This window comes from Vanessa cardui, chromosome W (assembly GCF_905220365.1).
Source record: "Vanessa cardui chromosome W, ilVanCard2.1, whole genome shotgun sequence".
Lineage (NCBI taxonomy): Eukaryota > Metazoa > Arthropoda > Insecta > Lepidoptera > Nymphalidae > Vanessa > Vanessa cardui.
Window position 1 is genome coordinate 2,924,624 of NC_061153.1, and position 21,913 is coordinate 2,946,536.

The following is a 21,913-nucleotide window of genomic DNA, read 5'->3' on the forward strand; positions in this document are numbered from 1 at the left end:
CATGGAACATTTATTCATGGATTTTTATTCTACAGGAGGTGCAACATTCCTCACAATTATTGATAACTTTTCAAAATATGCTCAAGCAGTCCCTTTAAATGTAACTAGTAGCGTACACATAGCTGAAGGTTTATTTGATGTTTTTTCAGTATTAGGAACCCCTTTGAAAATTACAACTGACTTTGACAGTAAGTTTGATAACGAAGTTATAAAGAGATGTGTGCCCTACACACATATGACATTAACATTCATTTTACAACCCCTTATAACCGAATTCAAATTCAGCGATAGAACGATTTCACTCAACTATAGGAGAAATTATTAGGATACAGAGGATGACGAATAAGGATGACCCTATACAAATTATCATGAAATTTGCTATTATCGCATATAATAACACTATTCATTCGGCAACAGAATATACCCCTCACAAGCTACTTTTTGGACATACTGCATCCAGAAACCCTTTAGAGCTTCATTACACTAAGCAATTTTACCAAGATTATGTTCTTAAGCATAGAAGGAACGCTGAAGCCGTACAAGAATGCGTGACAGCACACGTGTCTAAGAACAAAGAACAGGTTATAGCGAAGCGCAATCAGACAGCAGAAGATCTAACGTTTAAGGTAGGTGAAACAGTTTTTAAACAGGTAGCCAAAACCGCGAGAAACGACAAAACGAAGCCGGTATTTAAAGGTCCGTATAAGATAATTCACCTTCATCCTAATAATATAGCAGAGATAATAGGTAGTAACCCTAACTCTAAGTCAATCAGAGTTCACTTCAAACTTCTACGACGACCTCATCTTGTTTCAGGACCCTCTTTTTCGCATCCCTCCTGTTCCAGTCAAAATCAGACGTAATATTTCAACCCGTAGATAATAATAATGGAATCCGTTTACTTAAGTCCTTGCTTAAGTAAAAGGATTCCATTATTATCCTTAAACAGGTTGATTCATTTAACCTTGCTTGTACGTATAATATAACTCATTTACGTTGAATTTCTATTAAACTAATGTCCTTATATGCAAGTACAAAAGCAGCTGAAAACAATAAGGCATCAGAAAATCTGCATAAAACATATAGAGATCAGATAGAACATAATTTAGATTTAATTGATAAAAAGTTAATGTTTATAGCACCTAGAAATAGAGTTAAACGTGGTATCATTAATGGCTTAGGCTCAGTTGTTAAATTAATTACAGGCAATTTAGATAACGAAGATGCAATCCGTTTTGAAAATGAAATTAATAAAATTCGCAGTTCAGTTTCATATATTCAGACATCTCAAAAGCGACCATTATCTTTGGCAGAAAATACAATTAATGAATTTTCTAATCAATTAAATAAAATAAACGAGAATCAAAACAGATTAGCATCTCTATTACATAACATTACAGTTAACTCAAATACTATCATAAACCAATTACACTTTTTAGAGAATTATGTACAAATAAGTTTTAGTTTACAGCTTTTATTAGATAAGTTAATGATATTAGAAGATGCTATGTCATTTTCGCAGTTAGGTATAATGCACCCTAGTATTATTAACCCTCGTAATTTAGTTATAGAAATTAGAAACTTAGAGAAATTTCCTTTTTTAAAACCAGTTGCTGAAATAAGTATGGAAAACATTAATAAAATAGAATAGTCTATAAGCGTGAAAGTGTATAGTACAAAACACACTTTAACATTTATCTTAGTAATTCCGTCCATTGACTTTAATATCTATGATCATATACACATATATTCTATCCCAAATAAAGAAAACCTTACCATTGGAAGCGAAGAGTACGCATACTCAGAAGAACCCTGCAAGAGAATCTCCGAAGACACTTTGTTCTGCAGCTCGCTAGACTTAAGAACAACTGAAAAATCTGAAGATTGCACCATCGCCTAAATAAAGAAACAAAAAGGAAACTGCACCCATGCTCGCATGAATCTTAACAAAGGAAAACTCCAGAAGATCAACGAAAATACCTGGTTAGGAATTTTGCCAGAACCAGAAGTAATAAGAACTCAGTGTGGACACAAAACAAATTACAGAAAAACATCAAACATTTTTCTAATAACTATCTCAGAAGATTGCCAAATAAATATCAAAGAATAGAACGATAAGAACACAGAGCAACACCATCACGATGAATGAAGTAATTCCGCTACCAGATCAAAATCTCGTACATCAAGAAGAGGTCCATTATGAACTGCACCTAGTAGACATCTCGTTAGACAGCATCCATGAACTCATGAACACAGTCGAAGATATTCAAGAAGCAGATGATTTTCACTGGGTTAACTTAATGACAATTCCTAGTTGGCCCACGTTAATCCTGTACATAGTAATTGGGACCCTAATTTTTTGGAAGTTTTGAAATAAACACAAGAGACAATCAAGACACAAGGACACAAGTGGCGAGGACGCTCCTGAAAGCTGCAGGACTAGCTTCCATCTTAAGGAGGGAGGAGTTACCATTTAAGAAGACAATGGGCTACATATTTTGCAAATTTACTGGATAACATATCATAATAATTAATTATTATATTATTTTATTTATTTTACAATATCATTAGGTTATTTAGATTACAATATCATCAATTTAATAATGGGTTAACAGTATTCAACAATCAATCTAGTCAACACTTAGTCTAACCATAAAATACAACAATAAAAATTTATAATATCTTAAAATTAAATTATATTATGGCATGCATTGATAACGAAAACAATTAAAATAATTTATCATTCATTTATAATTTTACAATTCATCATTTATCATCTAATAAGTTATAGAATTAAAATAATATTGTTCCATAAATCGAATAAAAAAATTTAGATTATAATAACGTAAAATTTTGCATAAATTAAAAATTTGAAATTTGGACATCAATAAAGAATTAGACGTTTTCAATTCTGTCTATAACTAGATATTGGAACTTTGGGAGGCTTACAATGTTTAAATCTATTGAATCGCTGAAGTCATTGAGCAATTTGGACATTCGAGCAACTGCTGAGTGATTATCAAAAACTGTTTTCCACCGTGGTGCGGAGAGAGGTTTTACTGGGTTACGAGGGTATCTGGGTGTTAAATTTGGATAGTAAAAGAGGACAGTCAAGTTTGTTTCTAAAGATTTTATATAAGAATATTAGGTCTAATAAAGTTCTTCTGTTTTCTAAGGTCATCATGTTAAAATTTTTGAATTGATTTTCTTGATTGAATAGTAATTATTCTTTGCATTATGTAGACTTAGTCCTTGACTTTTATGTATAGATATAGCATAACATATACATATGGGAAACTGTTCGCGATGAACATAAGCTCTATTAATAATTTCAAATTTAGTTTTAACCGGACCATGTTCGTAAATATGTTCGTTATTAAATGTAATGTAAATTTTCTTAATGATTTTTGTATTATCCGGATCAACCTTTACTCTTTGCACTATACCGATAGAACCATTAACTAAACCAAGACTCACGTCAATATTTCGCCTAAGCATGACTTTTGCTCCTATTTTTATAATTATGTTTTCTTCCAGGCCTGCTGTCATAGAAGCATCGTCTTCATATTTTTTTTATGCTTTCACGAGCTCTTTTTGTTAGGTATTTGGGGCAATCTAAGCTATCTACAGCTGTAAGTTTTATTTCGGGATGTGGGAGAGATCTAAGCATTGCAGTATTTAATTGTTGACACATGTTTTTTGTAGGTAATAAGCAAACGGTATCACTAGGAAGTTTCGAGAGGTGTTCAATTATTTCAACCAATCTGTTTTCATTTGAATCGGATTTAAAAGTTATTAATCTAGTTGAAAGTAAGTCATGGTCTTTTTGTGTAGTCACACCTAATCTTATTCTGTTAAGCATGTCAACAAAGTCAGAATCATTGAGCTGTCGCATGTTAATTGTAAGTTCGTCGTATATGAACAATTCAATTCACAGATTCGGCATACTGAGGGAACCTAACAACTTATTAGTTTCAGCAGTAGTTAGTATTTCAAAATGGGACTTTTCTCTTACGGGAGGAAGCTGTAAGAGATCCCCGAAAACTACAAGATGTTTTTTTCCAAACCACCCATTTTGATCATCGTTTGTGTCAAATATCTCAGACAAGCGTAAATGAATATAAGTTAAAATAACATTGGATATCATCGACACTTCGTCTATAATAAACAACTCTACTTCTTTCAAATCTGACCTCAAAACTTTGAGCACTTCATTAGAAAGTGGCTTGTACTTTAGTGTTTGTTTGTGTTCCACAGGCAGCTGCAATAGTCTGTGTATAGTTAATCCATTCATATTATATGCAGCTATTCCTGTTGGAGCACTAACCGCCACTTTTTTATTTAGATACGTCTGTACCCAAATTTTAAGAGTTTTTATTAAAAAGCTTTTTCCTGTGCCACCAGTTCCACTCACAAAACAACGTAGGACGTCAGCGTTATTATCACTTGTGTCCATTTTATTTATGATCATATCGAAGACTCTTTTTTGATCGGCATTAAGTTTTGCGATCATACTTTGAAGATCAGTCTGCTCTTCTTCTACCAGATTAATTCTCTGAAACTCATCCATTGCGTTTGCATCTTCCACGGCTTCAAAATCTAGAGGGTTTTCAGGACCTTCGTCATCATCAACAATTTTCCTTTCTTCATTTATCTCAGCTATTTTAGATTGTATCATTTCAAATGCTTTTTGTATCTTGTATCTTGACTCTATCATTGAATTTCCACAATCGACTCCTTCTTTAAGATCTTCTTTTGCCAAATTAAAGGCCTCTGTATAAGTATCACACCCTAATTTGAGTTTGAGCACTTTCCTACTTACTTCCACTTTACAGCGTTCGTGGTCTACCCGTGACCACGAACGCTGTAAAGTGCTCGAAACGTCGGGATGCCAAAAATAATTAATATACGCGATTCAAATCCGTTATAACTAGTTTTATTTCAATGTGTAAACGCGAAAATTTAAGACAACATTATTGTTCCGTATTTCTTAACCTAACAAATATAGCTGTTAAGTCACCTTCCAACTCATCTTTATGAAGCATATTAAAATACTGTTCAGCTGTAATTTTTTGTTTTTCATTAACGCAATTCATTTTATAGAATATTCCTGAATTTATTTGACGTATATTAACATCATTAAGTAGGAAAAATAAATATTGTTGATTGAGACGGAATTGAGAGTGTTTTGACATAACTCTTGCTTTAATATATTCACTAGAGGTTAACTTTTGCTGTCGAACATGAAACTGGCCATATTTACCTTCAATATAAAGATCGGGAAAGCACTTTACATCTAAATCTTTATCTCTAGAATCAATGGGAGCAGCGTTAACTTTCAGCATTTGATATAGTTCCGAAATAGGTGCGTTTCACCTCCTTCCATGTAAGGGATAAATAGTATATTGTTCGTAGTCACCTTCCTTTTCTGATGTTACTTGTGTTAATAATCCATTGTTTGCTTCTACAAACTTATCTACTTTTTCTTATCGGTTATCTACTTGAGATTCTAACTGGTCAACTACATGATGGATATTGTCCTCTTCGTTAATATAATCAATCAAATTTTGAGGTGAATGTGGAAGTTGTATTTGAGAGTAAAGCGCATTTACATCTTTTAAGTATTGCAAGGCTTGGTAAACCTTATTGACATCTACAATATCCTCCCACACTATTTTTGATTTTGTTGGCATGCCTCGAACCATAATATACATTTCAGGGTTAGTAATCGGGTATTCTGGTCTAGGCAACTTTTTCAAAGTTTCTTCAAGAGGCAAAGGAAGGTGGAAAGTTCTGCCTTTTACTTTTTTCACCATATGCCTATTAGGTAAATGCTTGCTTGCCACGGGATTCATTAGCATTACTACCTGAAATGATTTGGCACGCTGAATTAATATCTTTTCATAATCATTCAACTCAGCTAACTGTGGTGGAACTAACGTGTAGATCATTTAGAACACAGGGTGCTGGCAGTTGATTTGATTTAATTTTTTGTAAACATGAGTGACATATGTATGGGCTATGACCTAGATTGTTGGTTTTGTAATAGTTGAGAAGATCATTCCAAATATTGGTGTCTATAGCTTTTCTCAACCTGTTCAGTTATGAAGTATCCCTTGAATAGCAAAGTTTTAAACAGGACATGCACTCAAGTTTTGGTGTATCAAGACACTTTAATTTTAGAGATTTAAACGCAGCCTTATGTTTATTTATGATCTCATCCTCTAAAATTTCATGTAACTCTTCATTTTCCACAACAATACTACCAACTTTTTGTTGCTTTCCGTGTTTTTTTATTCTTTCAACTTTTCTAATAATTAACTTTTGACTTTTCTAATGATTCATCAATATCTTTTAAAATGTTAAAAATACTCTGTACTTGATATATTTTTCTTGATTCGTCCTTAGACGAGGAAAATGACGCTTTGAGAGTGTTCATATAATTTAAATAATCTAATATTTGTTCTTTTTCAATCAATATGTAATACTGAGCTGACGTTTTGTTCACCAAGCTTTCGAAAATGTTTGTTAATTGTGTAATTAAGTTCTCATCTAGTGCACACAGATCATTACAAGACCAGACTAAACTATGACCATGTTTCTTTACATTTCCAAAGACCGCTTTTCCTATATTGTCAATTTCGATGAATTTATCCTTGTTATTAAGTAAATTATAAGCTTTTCTTGCGTAATTTGGCTCCTGGTTACTTCTGTGCTCTGATTTTCCAAGAAAACATTCTAGTTTGTGATTTAAAGAACTATCTGGATGACACGAACTTAGTTTTTCTAATGATACCTTAAATTTATTTTTCAATGAATCAATAGTTTTATTAAAGCTTCCTAATGTGTGCTGCCTATTATGAGTTGCCCATTTTATCAGTTTCTCCGCTTCCAATCTGTTCTTAATTTTATTTGCTAACGCTTGAGTTATTGTTCCTAAATTTTTCGTTTGATCTTTTCCTTTGGACTTGGAGATTGAAGATTTAGCTCAGGGTGTAATTCTTTATAACGTGCGACAGCTTCTTGGTTAACTTCGGGATGAGAAGCAGTGTAACGCGATACTGCTTCTCGGTTTACTTTAGGATGAGAAGCAGTATAACGTGATACTGCTTCGCGGTGAACTTCAGGATGAGAAGCAGTGTAACGCGATACTGCTTCTCGGTTAACTTCAGGCTGAGAAGCAGTGTAACGCGATACTGCTTCTCGGTTAACTTCGGGATAAGACGTAGTATAACGCGTTAATGTCTCCTTACGTTTTTCGGGATTGTTCTGACGATAACGTGCTGCTGCTTCTTTGATTTGTTGAGAACGGGATAGCGTCGAATTTTTAGTTCTTTTGCCCCTTCTTAGTTAAGTTTTTATTATTTTTAATCGAATTATCATCTTTCGAAGGCACTTCGGGAAGAATCGAATCATTATTATTTTTATAAATCTATTATAAATCATTATCTAATATAAATCAATATCATTCGGAGGCACGTCTAGAAGGAGCGCTTCATAATGACCGCCTAAGCAACTTCCAGAAAATCTTAAACGTTTTACCGGATTACCAGAAACACCACCGAATGATGTTCAATGAGAGTAGCCTTTCAGTCGTCAAACTAATATAGCAATCGAAATTATCAATGAAAATCGCAAACTTATAAGTAAGAATTCTGGGCAAATCCGAACGGCATGGGGGCGCTCGTGCGTATAAGTGCGGCTGCCGCTCGCTCGGCGACATTCACCTTTCCGCACGCTCCGCCATTGACCCCGGCTCGCACCCTCGCGCTAGCACCTAGCATCGCAGCGCTTGATATTTACAACCATACGCACTCGTAATAAGTATGAATACGCATGTAAGTACGTTTTTTGCATTAGTTATTATTATATTAATAACTTAATAACGCACTTGTCGTCACACATCTCGTTCAAAGAATCTTTATTTTTGGCTACGTAATGTACGTAATGAATAAACGTAACTTTGATACTTCGTACTGCATCAAATTTCCCTAATTAAATTTTAACCTTAGTTTCCAATACACAGAGTTAATTGTACATTAAGAAAATTTGACTATAAGTGGTAGCACTGGTAGCCTGATGTGCTTTGTCCGTAGATAGGTAATCCATCCTTTGCGGAATTAATTTGCATGACGGGAATTTTTTGCTCGATTTGACAGGGGCACTACCGTGCGTCTATATTTATATGTGATTATGAAGTTATTTAAGCAGTTATGTACCTATCTAGAAAACTGGACCAAAATTGAAAAATTTTACTCGACTTGGCGGGGGCACTACCGTGCCCTCAAATATTTTAGTTTTTCCTTGATTCTTACACCAAACACTACTTATATTCCAAATTTGAAGCTTCTAGGTCTGCTAGAAGTGCCTTAGAATTTTGATGATCGGTGAGTCAGTCAATGAGTGAGTGACAAAATTAAGAAATGTCGGGATGCCATAATAATTAATATACGCGATTCAAATCCGTTATACCTAGTTTTATTTAAAAATTGAGAAACTTTGTCCCGTTATAATTCTTAAACTACTGTTTCAAATTGAATGAAATTTGAAATTTACTGTGTCTTTACAATGCCTGCATGATTACTAAAAATTCAGTCTTCTAGTTTTATCCACAACGAAGTTACAGGGAGTCGAAAATGGCCTGCATTGCTTCGAGAAAAGGATGGTACGGCCGTACCGCTTTTTTGCTCGACTTGGTGGGGGCACTGCCGTGCCCCCAGATTAATTATATATCATCTTACCTTAATGGTATAGCTCCGCTGCTTGCATCGTGTTGTTCCATCTACTATACGTTAGTTACGCTGAGAAAACTACCGCTAATAACGAGGTTTTATTATTTGATTTTATCGTTGGGTAGTCTAGAAATCAAAGAAAGTATTTCATTAGTTATTTTTAATATGAGCTCACATAGACTATTATTATATGTAATATATTTATATCTTACCTTAAACTTTTACGTCCACCAAGTACTTTTCTTTTTTTTGTGTCCACTGAATTCACTATAAACAAGTAACATGCACGCGTCACAACACCGGCGCGCGGCGCACGTGGCATTCTAATATACACACATCAACATTGTCTAGGGATATTTTGCATTTACTCAATTATTTCAAAATTTATTAGAGATAACATGCAACATAGTTATATATTTATAAAGCCCATTTATCTGACTATACTCCAAAATAAAAAATAAACCTTATTATTTTGCGTAAACATTTTATAATTTAAATATAGAAAAAAACGTAAAATAATGGTAAAACTAACAATTAATGTTTGCCTCAAGAAAATGTGAAAAATATAGAAAAGTTATTGTTTTTAACAGTCATTTTAACAATCAGTAGTCTGTAAAACCGCCTAGGACATTTATAACGGTCCTGCAAAAATGTTTCATACTTTGGATTGAGTTATCCAAGTCTTGCTGCGGTATATTGTCCCAGGTCCGACTAAGAAAAGTTGCTCTTCCGTCGCAATATTTGCAGGGAAATTCCTCAAAGCCCTTCTTTGGAGTATGTCCCATGCATGCTCTACGGAGTTAAGGTAAGGTGATTGGACGGGCCAGCCTCAGACCGATACGTCTTGTTCCTGCAACCAACTCGTCACCACTCTCGCTGTGTGCCAACGGGCGTTATCGTGCATGAGCGTGAATTCTTGGCTCATTTTTAGTCTATAGGGCTAAATTATTGGCACAAGCATCTCGTTACGGTATGTTTCGGCCACCATGGTGTTTCTGATCCAAACGAGGTCTGTTCTTCCAACAAGATGAATTTTCGCCCAAACCATAATTATCCCGCTGTGGTATGAATGAACTTTCCGAAGATGTTGCAGACGCATATTATGACCAGGGAATCGCCAAACACGTACGCTACGTGTATCGGGATGGAAACCGAACCGGGACTCATCGGTAAGCAGCATTACAGACCACTGGTTATCTTCCGAGAGCAAATTTACACGAACCCACTCTAGTCGTCGCCCACGATTTCCTCGGCGTATTGCTGGAGGACGAAGCGGTCTGTGAGAATGAAGGTTAGCTTAATGCAGCCTTCTCCTTACAGTTTGGTCATTCACAAGCAACTGGTCCTCTGGCTGGAGCCTCTGAAGCAATTGCAGTGCCGTAACATTTGGTTCTCTTTTCGCGATAACTAGCAAATATCGGTCTTGTCGTTGAGTGGTTATGCGCTTGCCACCTGGATATCTTTTCGTCACTTCACCAGTAGCACGGTAGCGTGACCATAACCTAGATATAACGTTTTGTCTTGTTCAAATCGCTTCAGCTATACTTCGTTGAGTAGCCCCAGGTTGGAGCATGTCTACTGCCCTTAGCATTTCTTCTTTCGTTAAATGGCGCCGCTGGATGATGCACACAATAGGTTTAACTCGAAATTAATCGATAATTTGTTATAAAACTCAAATTTGACACAAAAAAATATCTCAATATGACTGTAGGTAAACGAAACTCTCGGGTATCGCTACCATTATGTCGAGTAACTATTTTATTTTTATTTATTTTTTTCAAATTCAAATTTAGAATCGTCCAAGAAGGTTTACAAAATAGTTTTTAATCAAAACATTTTAAAACTTGCTATGATTTTTTGAGTTTAAGAATTTTATTCAAAATATCCCTAGACGATGTTGATGTGTATATTTCCCAGTGATCCTATTTCTCCATAACTGGTTTTGCTTTATACACATATATTATATATAAATAAATTATATATGTAATGTCTATTGTTTTTAAGCTATTGCATAGCTTCTATCGCAGGCCTTGAGCGCGGGGACTAAATCCAGAAATTCCGTAACGAAAAAACCTCACGCTCCCCACTCCGACGGGCACGGAGGTGTGGCTTGAAGGCCGTGCATCGTCTAACGTCGTGTCAGTTCGGCAGTCTTCGACACGGCGCTGTGTGTCGTGCGATTAGACGTATTGTACGACTTTACGGAACTCGCCCGAATCGAGACGAGCTGCTCCGAAATCGGACGAATACATAATCAGCTGTTTGTGAGAAAGTATATAGGTGTATAAGTATTTATCTACAACAGTGAACGGCTGTACTTGTAAAATTTGTGTATAAAGTGTTTTGAATATGAATGAACAAAGTGCATTTATTATTAATGAAGAAAGTCACGAAAAAATAGTGAAAGAAGACGAGTGAGTACTCTATATACATACATTTTATTATTATCACAAATGCAGTATTAATTCTAAATTGAAAATATAATACTGCTATAAAGATAACCTCAATTATTTATACCTAGATATTTTCGTTTTATAGAGAAGAAAAGCGTAAAGAGCTAAAAAGAAAAAAGACTAATGCACGTCAAAGGGCATATTATCAGCGTCAGAAAGATTTGAAAAAAAATGCAGGAATAATAAAAAAAACAGTACCAAAATCAAATGCTGAACGTCAAAGGAAATTTCGTCAACATAATGCAGAAAAATCTTACATGGATATGTAAGTTGATTTAATAATATTATTTCTTATTTATTTTTATCTATCTACAAACAAATTGTAATATATGCTTCAATATTATTTAATTTAAGGATTGTATCATTTTTTTTTACAGAAAAAGACGAAAATTGTGCAGTAATGAAGACAATATCGTGCGATGTAGCGCTGTTGAAAATATAGAAAATGTAACGCTACAAGAAAATCAATTTCACAGCCAACAACTTCATATTTATGAACAGCGTAATGAATGCATTACTCCTGAAGTTATTCTACACAGAAACACAGCAATTCCTGGCGATGGTAATTGTCTATTCCACTCGCTCATAAGTGTTTTGCAACTTAATATTGAGAGTTGTGACTTGAGAAATCAGTTGCGCGATTCACCCTATTTAAACTCCTGCCACAATCCGCAAGAAGCATATAACATTCTATCCAGCAGTAATGGTTACGGAGATTTGGATTGTTTGTACTTATTCTCTAAAATGTACAATCAAAATATTTGTGTACATTATTGTTTTTACAACATAACTACAACGAATGAAGACACTATCTTTTGTCATTTTAAAGCGAATGATACACAAAACTGGATTCATCTTCATCTTCGTGAACAACATTTCACACCTTTTTATGAAGTATCAGATTTATTGGAGACAGTACAAGACGCTACCCAAAATGAAGCCCATGTTGATGCCAATATTGAACTATTGCGTGATAATTACGATGAAGATCCTACAGAAGATAACCATAACAATCATGGAAATGAAATTGGGATTGATAGAGAAGATCGAATTGGTGAAAATAATACGGATTTCATTGATGATGATACTATTCCAGTTTATACAAATTATCGTAAACACAGTACAAGTCATATTGATTTTTATAACGAATTTACGAGTAATTCATTCGGTCATTCTTGTATTATTTGCGACAGACTATGGTGGAAAGGAGACTTGAAAAAGTCGACCAGTAAACATGAAAGTATTTTGAAAACAATACTACAGGTAATTTCATTTCTTAATTATTCACTTTATATTTTTTTCTTTCTATATCTTGATAATACGAACTTGATTTTTTTTAGAATTACATACCTGGTGAAATTGTTCAAGTCTGCTCTACGTGTTATACATCTCTGCAGAAAGAAAGAATTCCTCTCATGTCAACCTACAATGGTTTTGCATATCCGAAACTTCCATCACATTTACCAACGTTAAACCTTATCGAGCAACGGTTGATTTCCCCGAGAATACCGTTCATGCAGATTCGTAGACTGAGACACGTTAATGGTCAGTACGGTATTTATGGCCAGATAATTAATGTACCTGTTGAAGTTAATACAATGGTGAAACAATTGCCAAGAAACATTGAAGATGACCATTGCTTTTATGTGCATTTGAAAAAGAAGTTGATTCACAAAACTAGTTATGTCCACGGGCTTATAAATAAGAGCCATATTAAAGAGTGGTTGTCGTATTTAGTATCTACGCCTCTTTATATTTATCATGACATTAAAATCGATGAATCTTTTTTCACGGGCAATGAACGTACTTCGCAATTGAATATGGATGAAATAAGTGAACATGTGCCAATTGAAGACAATTTAGTTGCGCAGCAACAAACTCTTTTGTGGAATGATGATTATTTTTTGAGTATAGCACCCGGTGAATATAACAGGCCAATCAGTATTTTAATGGATGAACATGCGGAAGAACTATCTTTTCCGACAATCTACGGCGGTCAGTTTCGAACATACAGAGATGGTGTTATTGTTACTCCGTTCATGCAAGCTACCAGCGAACTTCGGCGTACTGATAGGCGTGCTACTGACCCACAACACCTTTTATACATCGCTGCTAAAATCATGAGGTTGAGAGTTAGTAAATGTGTCAATGTTGCGTTTAAGCATGTTGGACAAGGTACTTCAATTACAAAAGAGACCATTCAATCTGAAGAATATATAAATAATTGTTTAGAAACAAATCTCGCATTTCTTCGCTGCATACCAAATTCTGCTTGGTTTTGGTCAGATCGCAAAAAAGATGTTTTTGCAATGATCAGGCAATTAGGGCCACCAACTACTTTTATGACTCTCAGCGCCAATGAAACTGGCTGGGAAAATTTATTGAAATTATTGTACAAATTAAAAAACGAGGGAACGGAAATTTCAGGTGAGTTATTAGCAGAAATGAGTTATGTGCATAAAGCTCAACTTGTGAATGAAGATGCCGTAACTTGTGCAATCTATTTCAATAAAATGGTAAATTGTCTGTTAAAAATTTTGCAATCAAAGAAAAGAAATTCATTCGGAAAATATAGAGTAATACATTATTTCAAAAGAATAGAATTTCAACATCGTGGTAGCCCACATGCTCATATTCTTCTTTGGTTGGACAATGTTCCTGAAGATTTATCAAGTAATGATCCCGAAGTAATTAAATTAATCGACGAATTAGTTTCTGTGTCAGCGTCAGAGGCGTCTGGAAATATAAAACTAGTAACACACAAACACACATTCACGTGTTATAAAAAAATGGATCCTAATAAAAAACAAGAATGTCGATTTGGTGCACCATTTATGCCAACAAAAAAAACTATTAATTTGATACCTATGAAAAACACTGATCCCGATTACTCAGAAGCACTTTTCAAAGAATATAAGGAACGATTTAAGTTTATAAAAAATAATCTCGAAAATATTGACTACACAGATTTTGATGAATTTTACTCGCATAATGGTATTATTTCTGATGATCATTACTACGATATTATTCGTGCTGGTATCAGTAGACCAAAATTATTCTATAAAAGGACACCAGCCGAAAAATGGCACAACACTTTTAATCCATTCGTATTACATCATTTGAAATCCAACATGGATTTTCAGATTATACTAGATGAATATGCTTGTGCAACATATGTTGTTGAATATGTCAATAAGCATAATAGAGGGATAAGTAATTTGCAAAGACAAATAATTGACATAATGGACGAGCATCCAGAATTCGACATTGTCGATATCACGAAAAAAATGAGTATTGACATACTTCAGTCTGTTGAAATGCCGGCACAAGAAGCTGCTTGGTATTTATTAAGAGAACCTATGGCTAAGTCATCGGTGGTGACAGTCTACATTCCAACGGTATTTCCTACTGAACGCGCAAGAATTAGAAAATCTATGAAGGAGCTTGAAGCGTTAGATGATGATTGTACGAACGTTTGGAAAGAGAATTGGCTTGATAAATATGAGAAACGACCTGAAGAACTCCGCGATGTTACGTTAGCACAATTCGTTGCAAAATATTACCTAAATACAAAGGGGACTTACACTAAAAGAGACACTGCAAAAATAATAAGATACAGGAACTACAATATGGCTGACAATTACAACGATTACAGGCGTGAGATGGTTCTGTTGCATGTTCCTTTTCAAAGTGAAGAAAATGATATTATTGCTGAAAATAAGTTCATTCAAATATACGAGGACAACAAAGATACGATATTAGAACGTAGGAAAGAATTTGAATCAAATTTGGACATAGAGAAAACTTTAGAAATTTGTAGACAGTTGTGCCGAGAAAACGATGAAGAACAAGAAGACGAAGAATTATTAAGAGCGGTTGATATATTGCATGAAAGAGATCCTTATGACTTATTGCTACGCGATCCAAACTCAACTGCTAACGTTGATTTACAAAATGCATCTCTGCATAAACTTGGCGCTGTAGCTAAAAAAAGAGAAAATTTAATGGATTATCAACAATTCTATAATTTAATGCGGATGGCCAATGATCAACAAAGAGATATTCTTATGACTATAATCCATCATTTACAAACTTCAATTCAAGAACCGTTTCAAATTTTTTTTACGGGACCAGCAGGTACGGGAAAATCATTCGTTATCAAACTGATTATGGAAATTTACAATAGGTACACTGATAATGATGGTTACTGCAATGCCTATATTACATGTGCTTCAACCGGCAAAGCTGCCGTGGCCATTGACGGTACAACTGTTCATACAGCGCTGAAAATTTCTCTTTCAAAACTTTTGCCTCTATCATCAGAAACGTTGCAATTGTACAGATCTCTCTTCAGATATGTCAGAGTACTGATCATTGATGAAATTAGCATGGTTAGTGCTGAACTTCTACATAAAATCGATAATCGTCTAAAACAAATAACAGGCAAAAACACAGATTTCGGAAGTATAGATGTTATTTTGATCGGAGATTTACGGCAATTGCCACCAGTAAGATCGACACCAATTTACAAGACGATCAGAACCAGCATGATTGGGCCGCATTTATGGAGAAAATTAAAATTTTATCAACTCACCACAGTAATGAGACAAGCTAATGTTGCATTTTCACAAGTTTTGACAAAAATAGGTAATGGAGATGTACTAGATGAGCATGAGTTTCAACTTATTGAATCGAGATTTTTCAAAAAAGAGGATGTTGCTACATTATGTCCTGATGGAGTTCGTTTATTTTTTAAAAATGAAGATGTTGCCGCCTATAACAATTTGATTTTAAGCCAATGTGAAAACAAAGTTCTTTCAATGTCCGTAGACGTCATTATTGGCGCTAAAAGTGCTGAGCAAGAAGCTAATTTTAGACTTAAATTACATAAAAAATCTGTTATTGACACTGGAGGACTGCCTTATCACATTACTTTTGTCGTTGGAAAACATTATGTTATTACAACTAACATCGACGTTTCTGATGGTTTGTGCAATGGTGCTGTTGGGAAATTGGTACATCTAGAATTTGATGAAAGTAACACATTAATAAGAGTTTGGCTAGAGTTTTGTGGTTCAGATAAAGTGGGTAGAAAAAAAAGGCAAAAAGCAGCCGCTCTAGCAGTGCAAAACAGAGTTGGCAATCTCGCTGTTCCCATTGAATTACGAACAGCAAATATTTCATTAACATCGGATAGAAAATGTATAGCCAAACGCAAACATTTTCCATTAACTTCAGCTCTTGCTCTAACTATACATAAGTCGCAAGGTGGAACTTTTGACGAAATAGTATATGAGTATAGTAAAGCACATTCTCAGGAACTCGTTTATGTTGCGCTCTCTCGGGTGACTAATATTGAAAAATTGTATATCACGACAAAAAACGATAATTCTACATTCAGGTTTTATCATAATCGAAAGCAAGCTGCATCGACTGTATCTTTGTTGCAAGAATTCAAAAGACTGTCTTTAAATAGTGTTGAGACGATAGCTCAAAGTGTATTAGATTTTATTAGTAATAGAAATGGCATTTCAATAATGACTTTCAACTGCCAAAGTCTAAATAGTCATAAATACGATTTACAAGATTCAGTTACGAGACAAACAAATGTGTTACTTCTTACCGAAACTTGCATGACCCATGATAATCCGATTGAAATACCTAATTTTAATTGTATTGTTCACTTCAAACGAGATACTGTTTCAAAAGGTGGGGTAGCTATTTACCAAAATGAAAATGATATTACTAATATTATGACTCCGAATATTGAAATAAATATTGCACACGTTAGCGATGTTAATGTTAGGCGCTCAGTTGTTGGAGATATTTGTGCGTGCTTATGCAAACTTAGAAATGGCCTACAAATAGTTATGGTAGCAATTTACATTTCTCCGAATCCAAAATTGGACGAGGTAGAGCATTTTATTCATCGCACTTTACTGGAGTATACTGAAGAAGGGTCGAAAATACTTGGCACAAATGGTAATAAATTTCCACTTATCTTGGCTGGCGATTTCAACATTAACTTCGCTGATAAAAAATCAGAGCGGTTGACAACTTTTTTATCAAAAACATTGAATTTAAAAATGAATAATAATCCACAAGAGTCCACAACGAAATATGGGACCACCATTGACGCAGTATTTTCTAGGTATTTAGAGGATATTAAGTCACAAACTTATGTTTCTTATTTTAGTTATCATAAACCTATAGTTTCAATGATAAATATTCCTGAATAAGCAACAGCTACTGTAAGATAATAAAACCCACATGTATTGTAAAATAATAAAAAATATTTTAAACAATATTAACTTTTTATTTATTTAATAAAAGAAAAATTTGTTTCCCTATCCGTCACCACGCTCAAAAAGTGTAACTTGAATTAATATCAAAGAAAAAGAAATATTGTATGAATAAAATAAAAATAAAAAATAAATAATTATAATTGCATAAGTTGATACAGAATGCTATGCAATAGCTTTACCGCGGCAGTCCCCGAGTGCCACACGTATTTTTTTTTTTTTTTTTAAATTTTAGTATTTGTATTTTAATTGGGTCACCGCCCGTCAGTAGGTATCAAAAAGGGTACCATTGAAAACCAGTATTAGGTGTCCACACCTATGGATTGCTGAATGGTATACCTATTTGGGACACGTCACCTACCCTTTATTGTAGTTGTTCTTTGTCTTTATTTTTTGTATCGTTACTTTTTTTACTGTTAATTTTTTTTTTGTGTAAATGATAAGTTATTAGTACTTAAGTTATTTTTTTTAAATTATACAATCTCCAGTGAAGATTAGAGAAGCTAGTCGAGTTTTTATGGTTCCGCGAGGGACGTTACAAGATCGACTACATTTAAGGTTTCCAGACTTAACCCGTAAAATGGGGCCGGATTCAGTGCTCACCAAAACTGAAGAAACTGCATTGAAAGACTGGTGTATAGCATTAGCGAAATGTGGCTTCCCATTAAAACGAGATGATCTCCTAAATACCGTCCATAATATTATATCTGAAGATAAAAGACCTAACCCATTTGTAAATAATTGACCAGGGAAGAAATGGTACCAATCATTACTTAGAAGAAATCCCGAGTTAAATGAGAGGACACCTGAAAATATATCTAAGGGTCGAGCTGCTGTAACTGAAGAAGGTATTCGGAAGTGGTTTGCTGAACTTATGAAGCATTTAGAAGATATAAACGCAACTGATATTTTGACCGACCCTGACCGAATATTTAACGGTGATGAAACTAGTTTTTTTATATGTCCCAAGACTGGAAAAGTGATTGCACCAAGAGGCTACAAAAATGTCTACCAAATTGTAAAAGGCAAAGAAAAAGAAGCAGTTACAGTCCTGATATTTATATCGGCGTCCGGAAAAATTTTACCTCCTTGTGTAGTTTTTCCGTATGTAAGACCACCAAAAGATGTTATTAACAGTATGCCTGATGGATGGTTATTGGGAAAGTCAGAAACGGGTTGGATAAAATCAGATTTTTTTTATGATTACATTGATAAAGGCCTGAACGCATGGGTGGAAAAAGAAAAAATGAAAAAACCGGTTCTCGTTTTTGTTGATGGCCACAAGAGTCACTTAACAATGCGTCTCAGCGAATATTGTCACGATAACGGTATTATCCTTTATGCACTTCCACCAAATGCAACACATTTGATTCAGCCCGCTGACGTTAGTGTGTTTAAACCTTGCAAGGAAGAATGGAAATATACCGTGTACGAATGGGCAACTCAACCTGAAAATGTCAATAGTGTTTTAACCAAGGCCACATTTTGTCCATTACTTGAAAAGGTCTTAGATAAAGAAAATTTGTCTAGATCAATCATCAACGGTTTTCGCAAATGTGGATTATACCCATACGACCCAAGCGCTTTGGACTACTCAAAATGTGTGCAAAATAATCTTAAGAAACATCATAACACTCCAGGTACCAAAATTAAGAACAGGCATTTGTATACCGCCATCAAGTGTATTAATCATCTAGATAATGAGCTTAAAAATGTTGGAGTAGACACAACAACTGTTATCAATGTTTTGAGAGCGGCAATAAATATGACAGGACCTAAAAGTTTAAATTCAACAAAAAATTCAACTAGGGATTCTACAATTAAAACATTATGCCTGTGGTATTGATGAAAATCAATCAAAAATAGCATCAGGATCAAATGAAAATATTGAACTCGTAAGTTTGCCAATGATAGGTGATTACACTTTAGAAAATAATTTAGATACTTTTACTGAAGAAACGTTATTTTCGAACGAGTTTGAAATCACAACTGACGTTGCAGTGATTCACCAAAGTGATGAAATTCAAGACCAGACACCAATGTTTGTTGCAAGTGATCAAGACGGCGACTGTGTTAAAGAATGCCCAACAAATGAGACATCGGAATCAATTTCGGAAAACTATATCGAAAAGAAAGACATCAAACTAGGTATAAAAACTATTCATGGTATAATTGATAAAGAAAATGAAGGCGTTGAACAGGAAATACATACCTGCTATGAAATGGAAAATACAAGAGAAGCATTGTTCAAAGTTTTTCATGTTCAAAATATAAATTAACTAAATTTAATTCCTCACTAAAAGGCTGACTATTGGGTATTTTACCCTAATAAGACTTCGTAATAACATTTTTACTTACAACTTCTTTTATATCTTTTTTTTTGGCATCCAACAAAGGAATCCTCTCTGTATACAGAGAATGGGTTTGCTCACGATGTTTTCCTTCACAGCTGAGCACGAAATGAATTATAAAGACAAATTAAACACATGAAACAGCGGTGCTTGGCTGGGTTTGAACTCGCAATTATCGGTTAATATGCACGCGTTCTAACCACTGGGCCATCTCGGCTCAATAGACTTAACGATCCCAAAATTTAGATTGCATCATAGTAAATTTCCCTCTTGGTTTTCACATAACTTAATTAGAATGATAGCAGAAAGGGAAAAAAATCGCAAAAGATATAAAATATATTTAAATCCCCGAAACGAAATTGATCTTCGGCTACTAAACAAACGTGTAGACTCTTTAACTTCAACTTGTTACTCGCGTTACGTTATAAATACAGAATTATTATTAAAATGCAAACCCAACAAATTTTGGTCTTTCAGTAACCAACAACGAGGAATGTCTTCCAACCTCCCAGGTGATATGTTTTTGAACGACAAGGTGGCATGTAAAGGAGAAGAAATCTGTGATTTATTTGCCAGACAATTCTCCTCCATTTTCTCTTCTACCGATAGCTCTGCGCAATCAGATTTGGGGGACTATTTTCCCCAGCTTTCACTTAATAAAGTAATTATTACTGAACAAGACGTTCAAAGAACAATAAAATCATTAAATCCGAGTAAAGGAGCAGGACCAGGTGGGATACCAGCTTTTTTTATTAAAAAAAATTATAAATATTTAACCCTACCTTTAAAAATCTTATTTGAAAAATCACTTAATACAGCAACCTTTCCCAGTGAATGAAAATCGCGAATGTAGTTCCTATCTATAAAAAAGGTGACAAATCAAATATAAAAAAATTATCGCCCAATTTCTATTTTAAATTTATTTTCCAAACTATTGGAAAGAATAATTTGTCCAATAATGACTAATCATTTTTCTACCGTTATATCTTGTCACCAACATGGGTTCTGTTCTAAAAAATCCACCGTCACAAATCTTCTGAACTATACTACTGATCTAGCAAATGGTATCGATAGCAATAAAGTAATCGACTCGATTTACACAGATTTCAGTAGTGCCTTCGATACCGTTAATCATAATAATATTACGGGATACATGGAAACCTTCTGAACTGGGTGAAGTCTTACTTGTACAACAGAACACAACAAGTAACTATGCAGGGATACAAGTCACTTGCATATTTTCCTACCTCTGGAGTACCGCAAGGCTCACATTTAGGCCCAATTCTCTTCCTGGTGTTCATTAACGATATTACTAACCATATTAAGTATAGCAAATGTTCTATATTCGCAGACGACTTAAAGTTGTATCATACAATAGACTCCATGGACGATAATGTTGTCTTAAATTTTCGCGATTATTACACATTTAAATAAAATTAGTTATAACGGATTTTAATCGCGTATATTAATTATTTTGGACATCCCGACGTTTCAAGCACTTTACAGCGTTCGTGGTCACGTTTAGACTGAGGTGGCATTTGTCTATTTGAAGAACAAAAGAAATATTATTTGCAACTACCGCCAACGATTTCTCAATTGGTATCTTCTTCTTGAGTAACGTTCCGGTTGCACGAAGAAGGCACTGACTGTATCTTTAGGTCTATTAAATCCATGGACGATATTAAATTTTTACAAGCAGACCTAGATTCAATCTCCCACTGGTGTAAAATCAACAAAACGGATTTTAATGCAGCCAAAAGCCATCGTGTAAGATTTACTAAAAAAAAACATGTTTTGTATTCTCAGTACTCAGTTAATAATGTAACGCTTAGTGCGTTCACATCGGTAAGAGACCTAGGTGTCCTATTAGACAAAAAATTAAGTTTCGTAGAACACATTGACAAAATAACATTACGAGCCTGGAAGATAACCGGACTAGTTTAAAGGATTTGTAAAGATTTTAAAAACCCTGCCTCTATCTTGAACCTGTACAAAGCACTAATTCACAGTAACCTCAAATATGCATCTCCTATCTGGAACCCCTACTATAATGTTCACATTAATAGAATCGAACG

General features: G+C 34.5%; 1 protein-coding gene across 1 annotated transcript; it reads left to right on the forward strand.

Annotated features, from left to right (window-relative positions):
- The first annotated feature begins 11,091 nt into the window (after window positions 1-11,091).
- On the forward strand, window positions 11,092-17,707 carry LOC124542737. The gene is made up of 4 exons (XM_047120644.1): window positions 11,092-11,146; window positions 11,271-11,450; window positions 11,563-12,448; window positions 12,526-17,707. Exons 2-4 carry the CDS (start codon window positions 11,443-11,445, stop codon window positions 17,422-17,424), a joined length of 5,793 nt encoding a protein of 1,930 aa, XP_046976600.1. The 5' UTR covers window positions 11,092-11,146; window positions 11,271-11,442; the 3' UTR covers window positions 17,425-17,707.
- Window positions 17,708-21,913: the final 4,206 nt, after the last annotated feature.

Excerpts from the sequence above, each read along its gene's own strand:
- LOC124542737 (XM_047120644.1), top strand. Across the intron at positions 12,449-12,525 it reads TTTTGAAAACAATACTACAG|AATTACATACCTGGTGAAAT; the intron begins GTAATTTCATTT and ends GATTTTTTTTAG.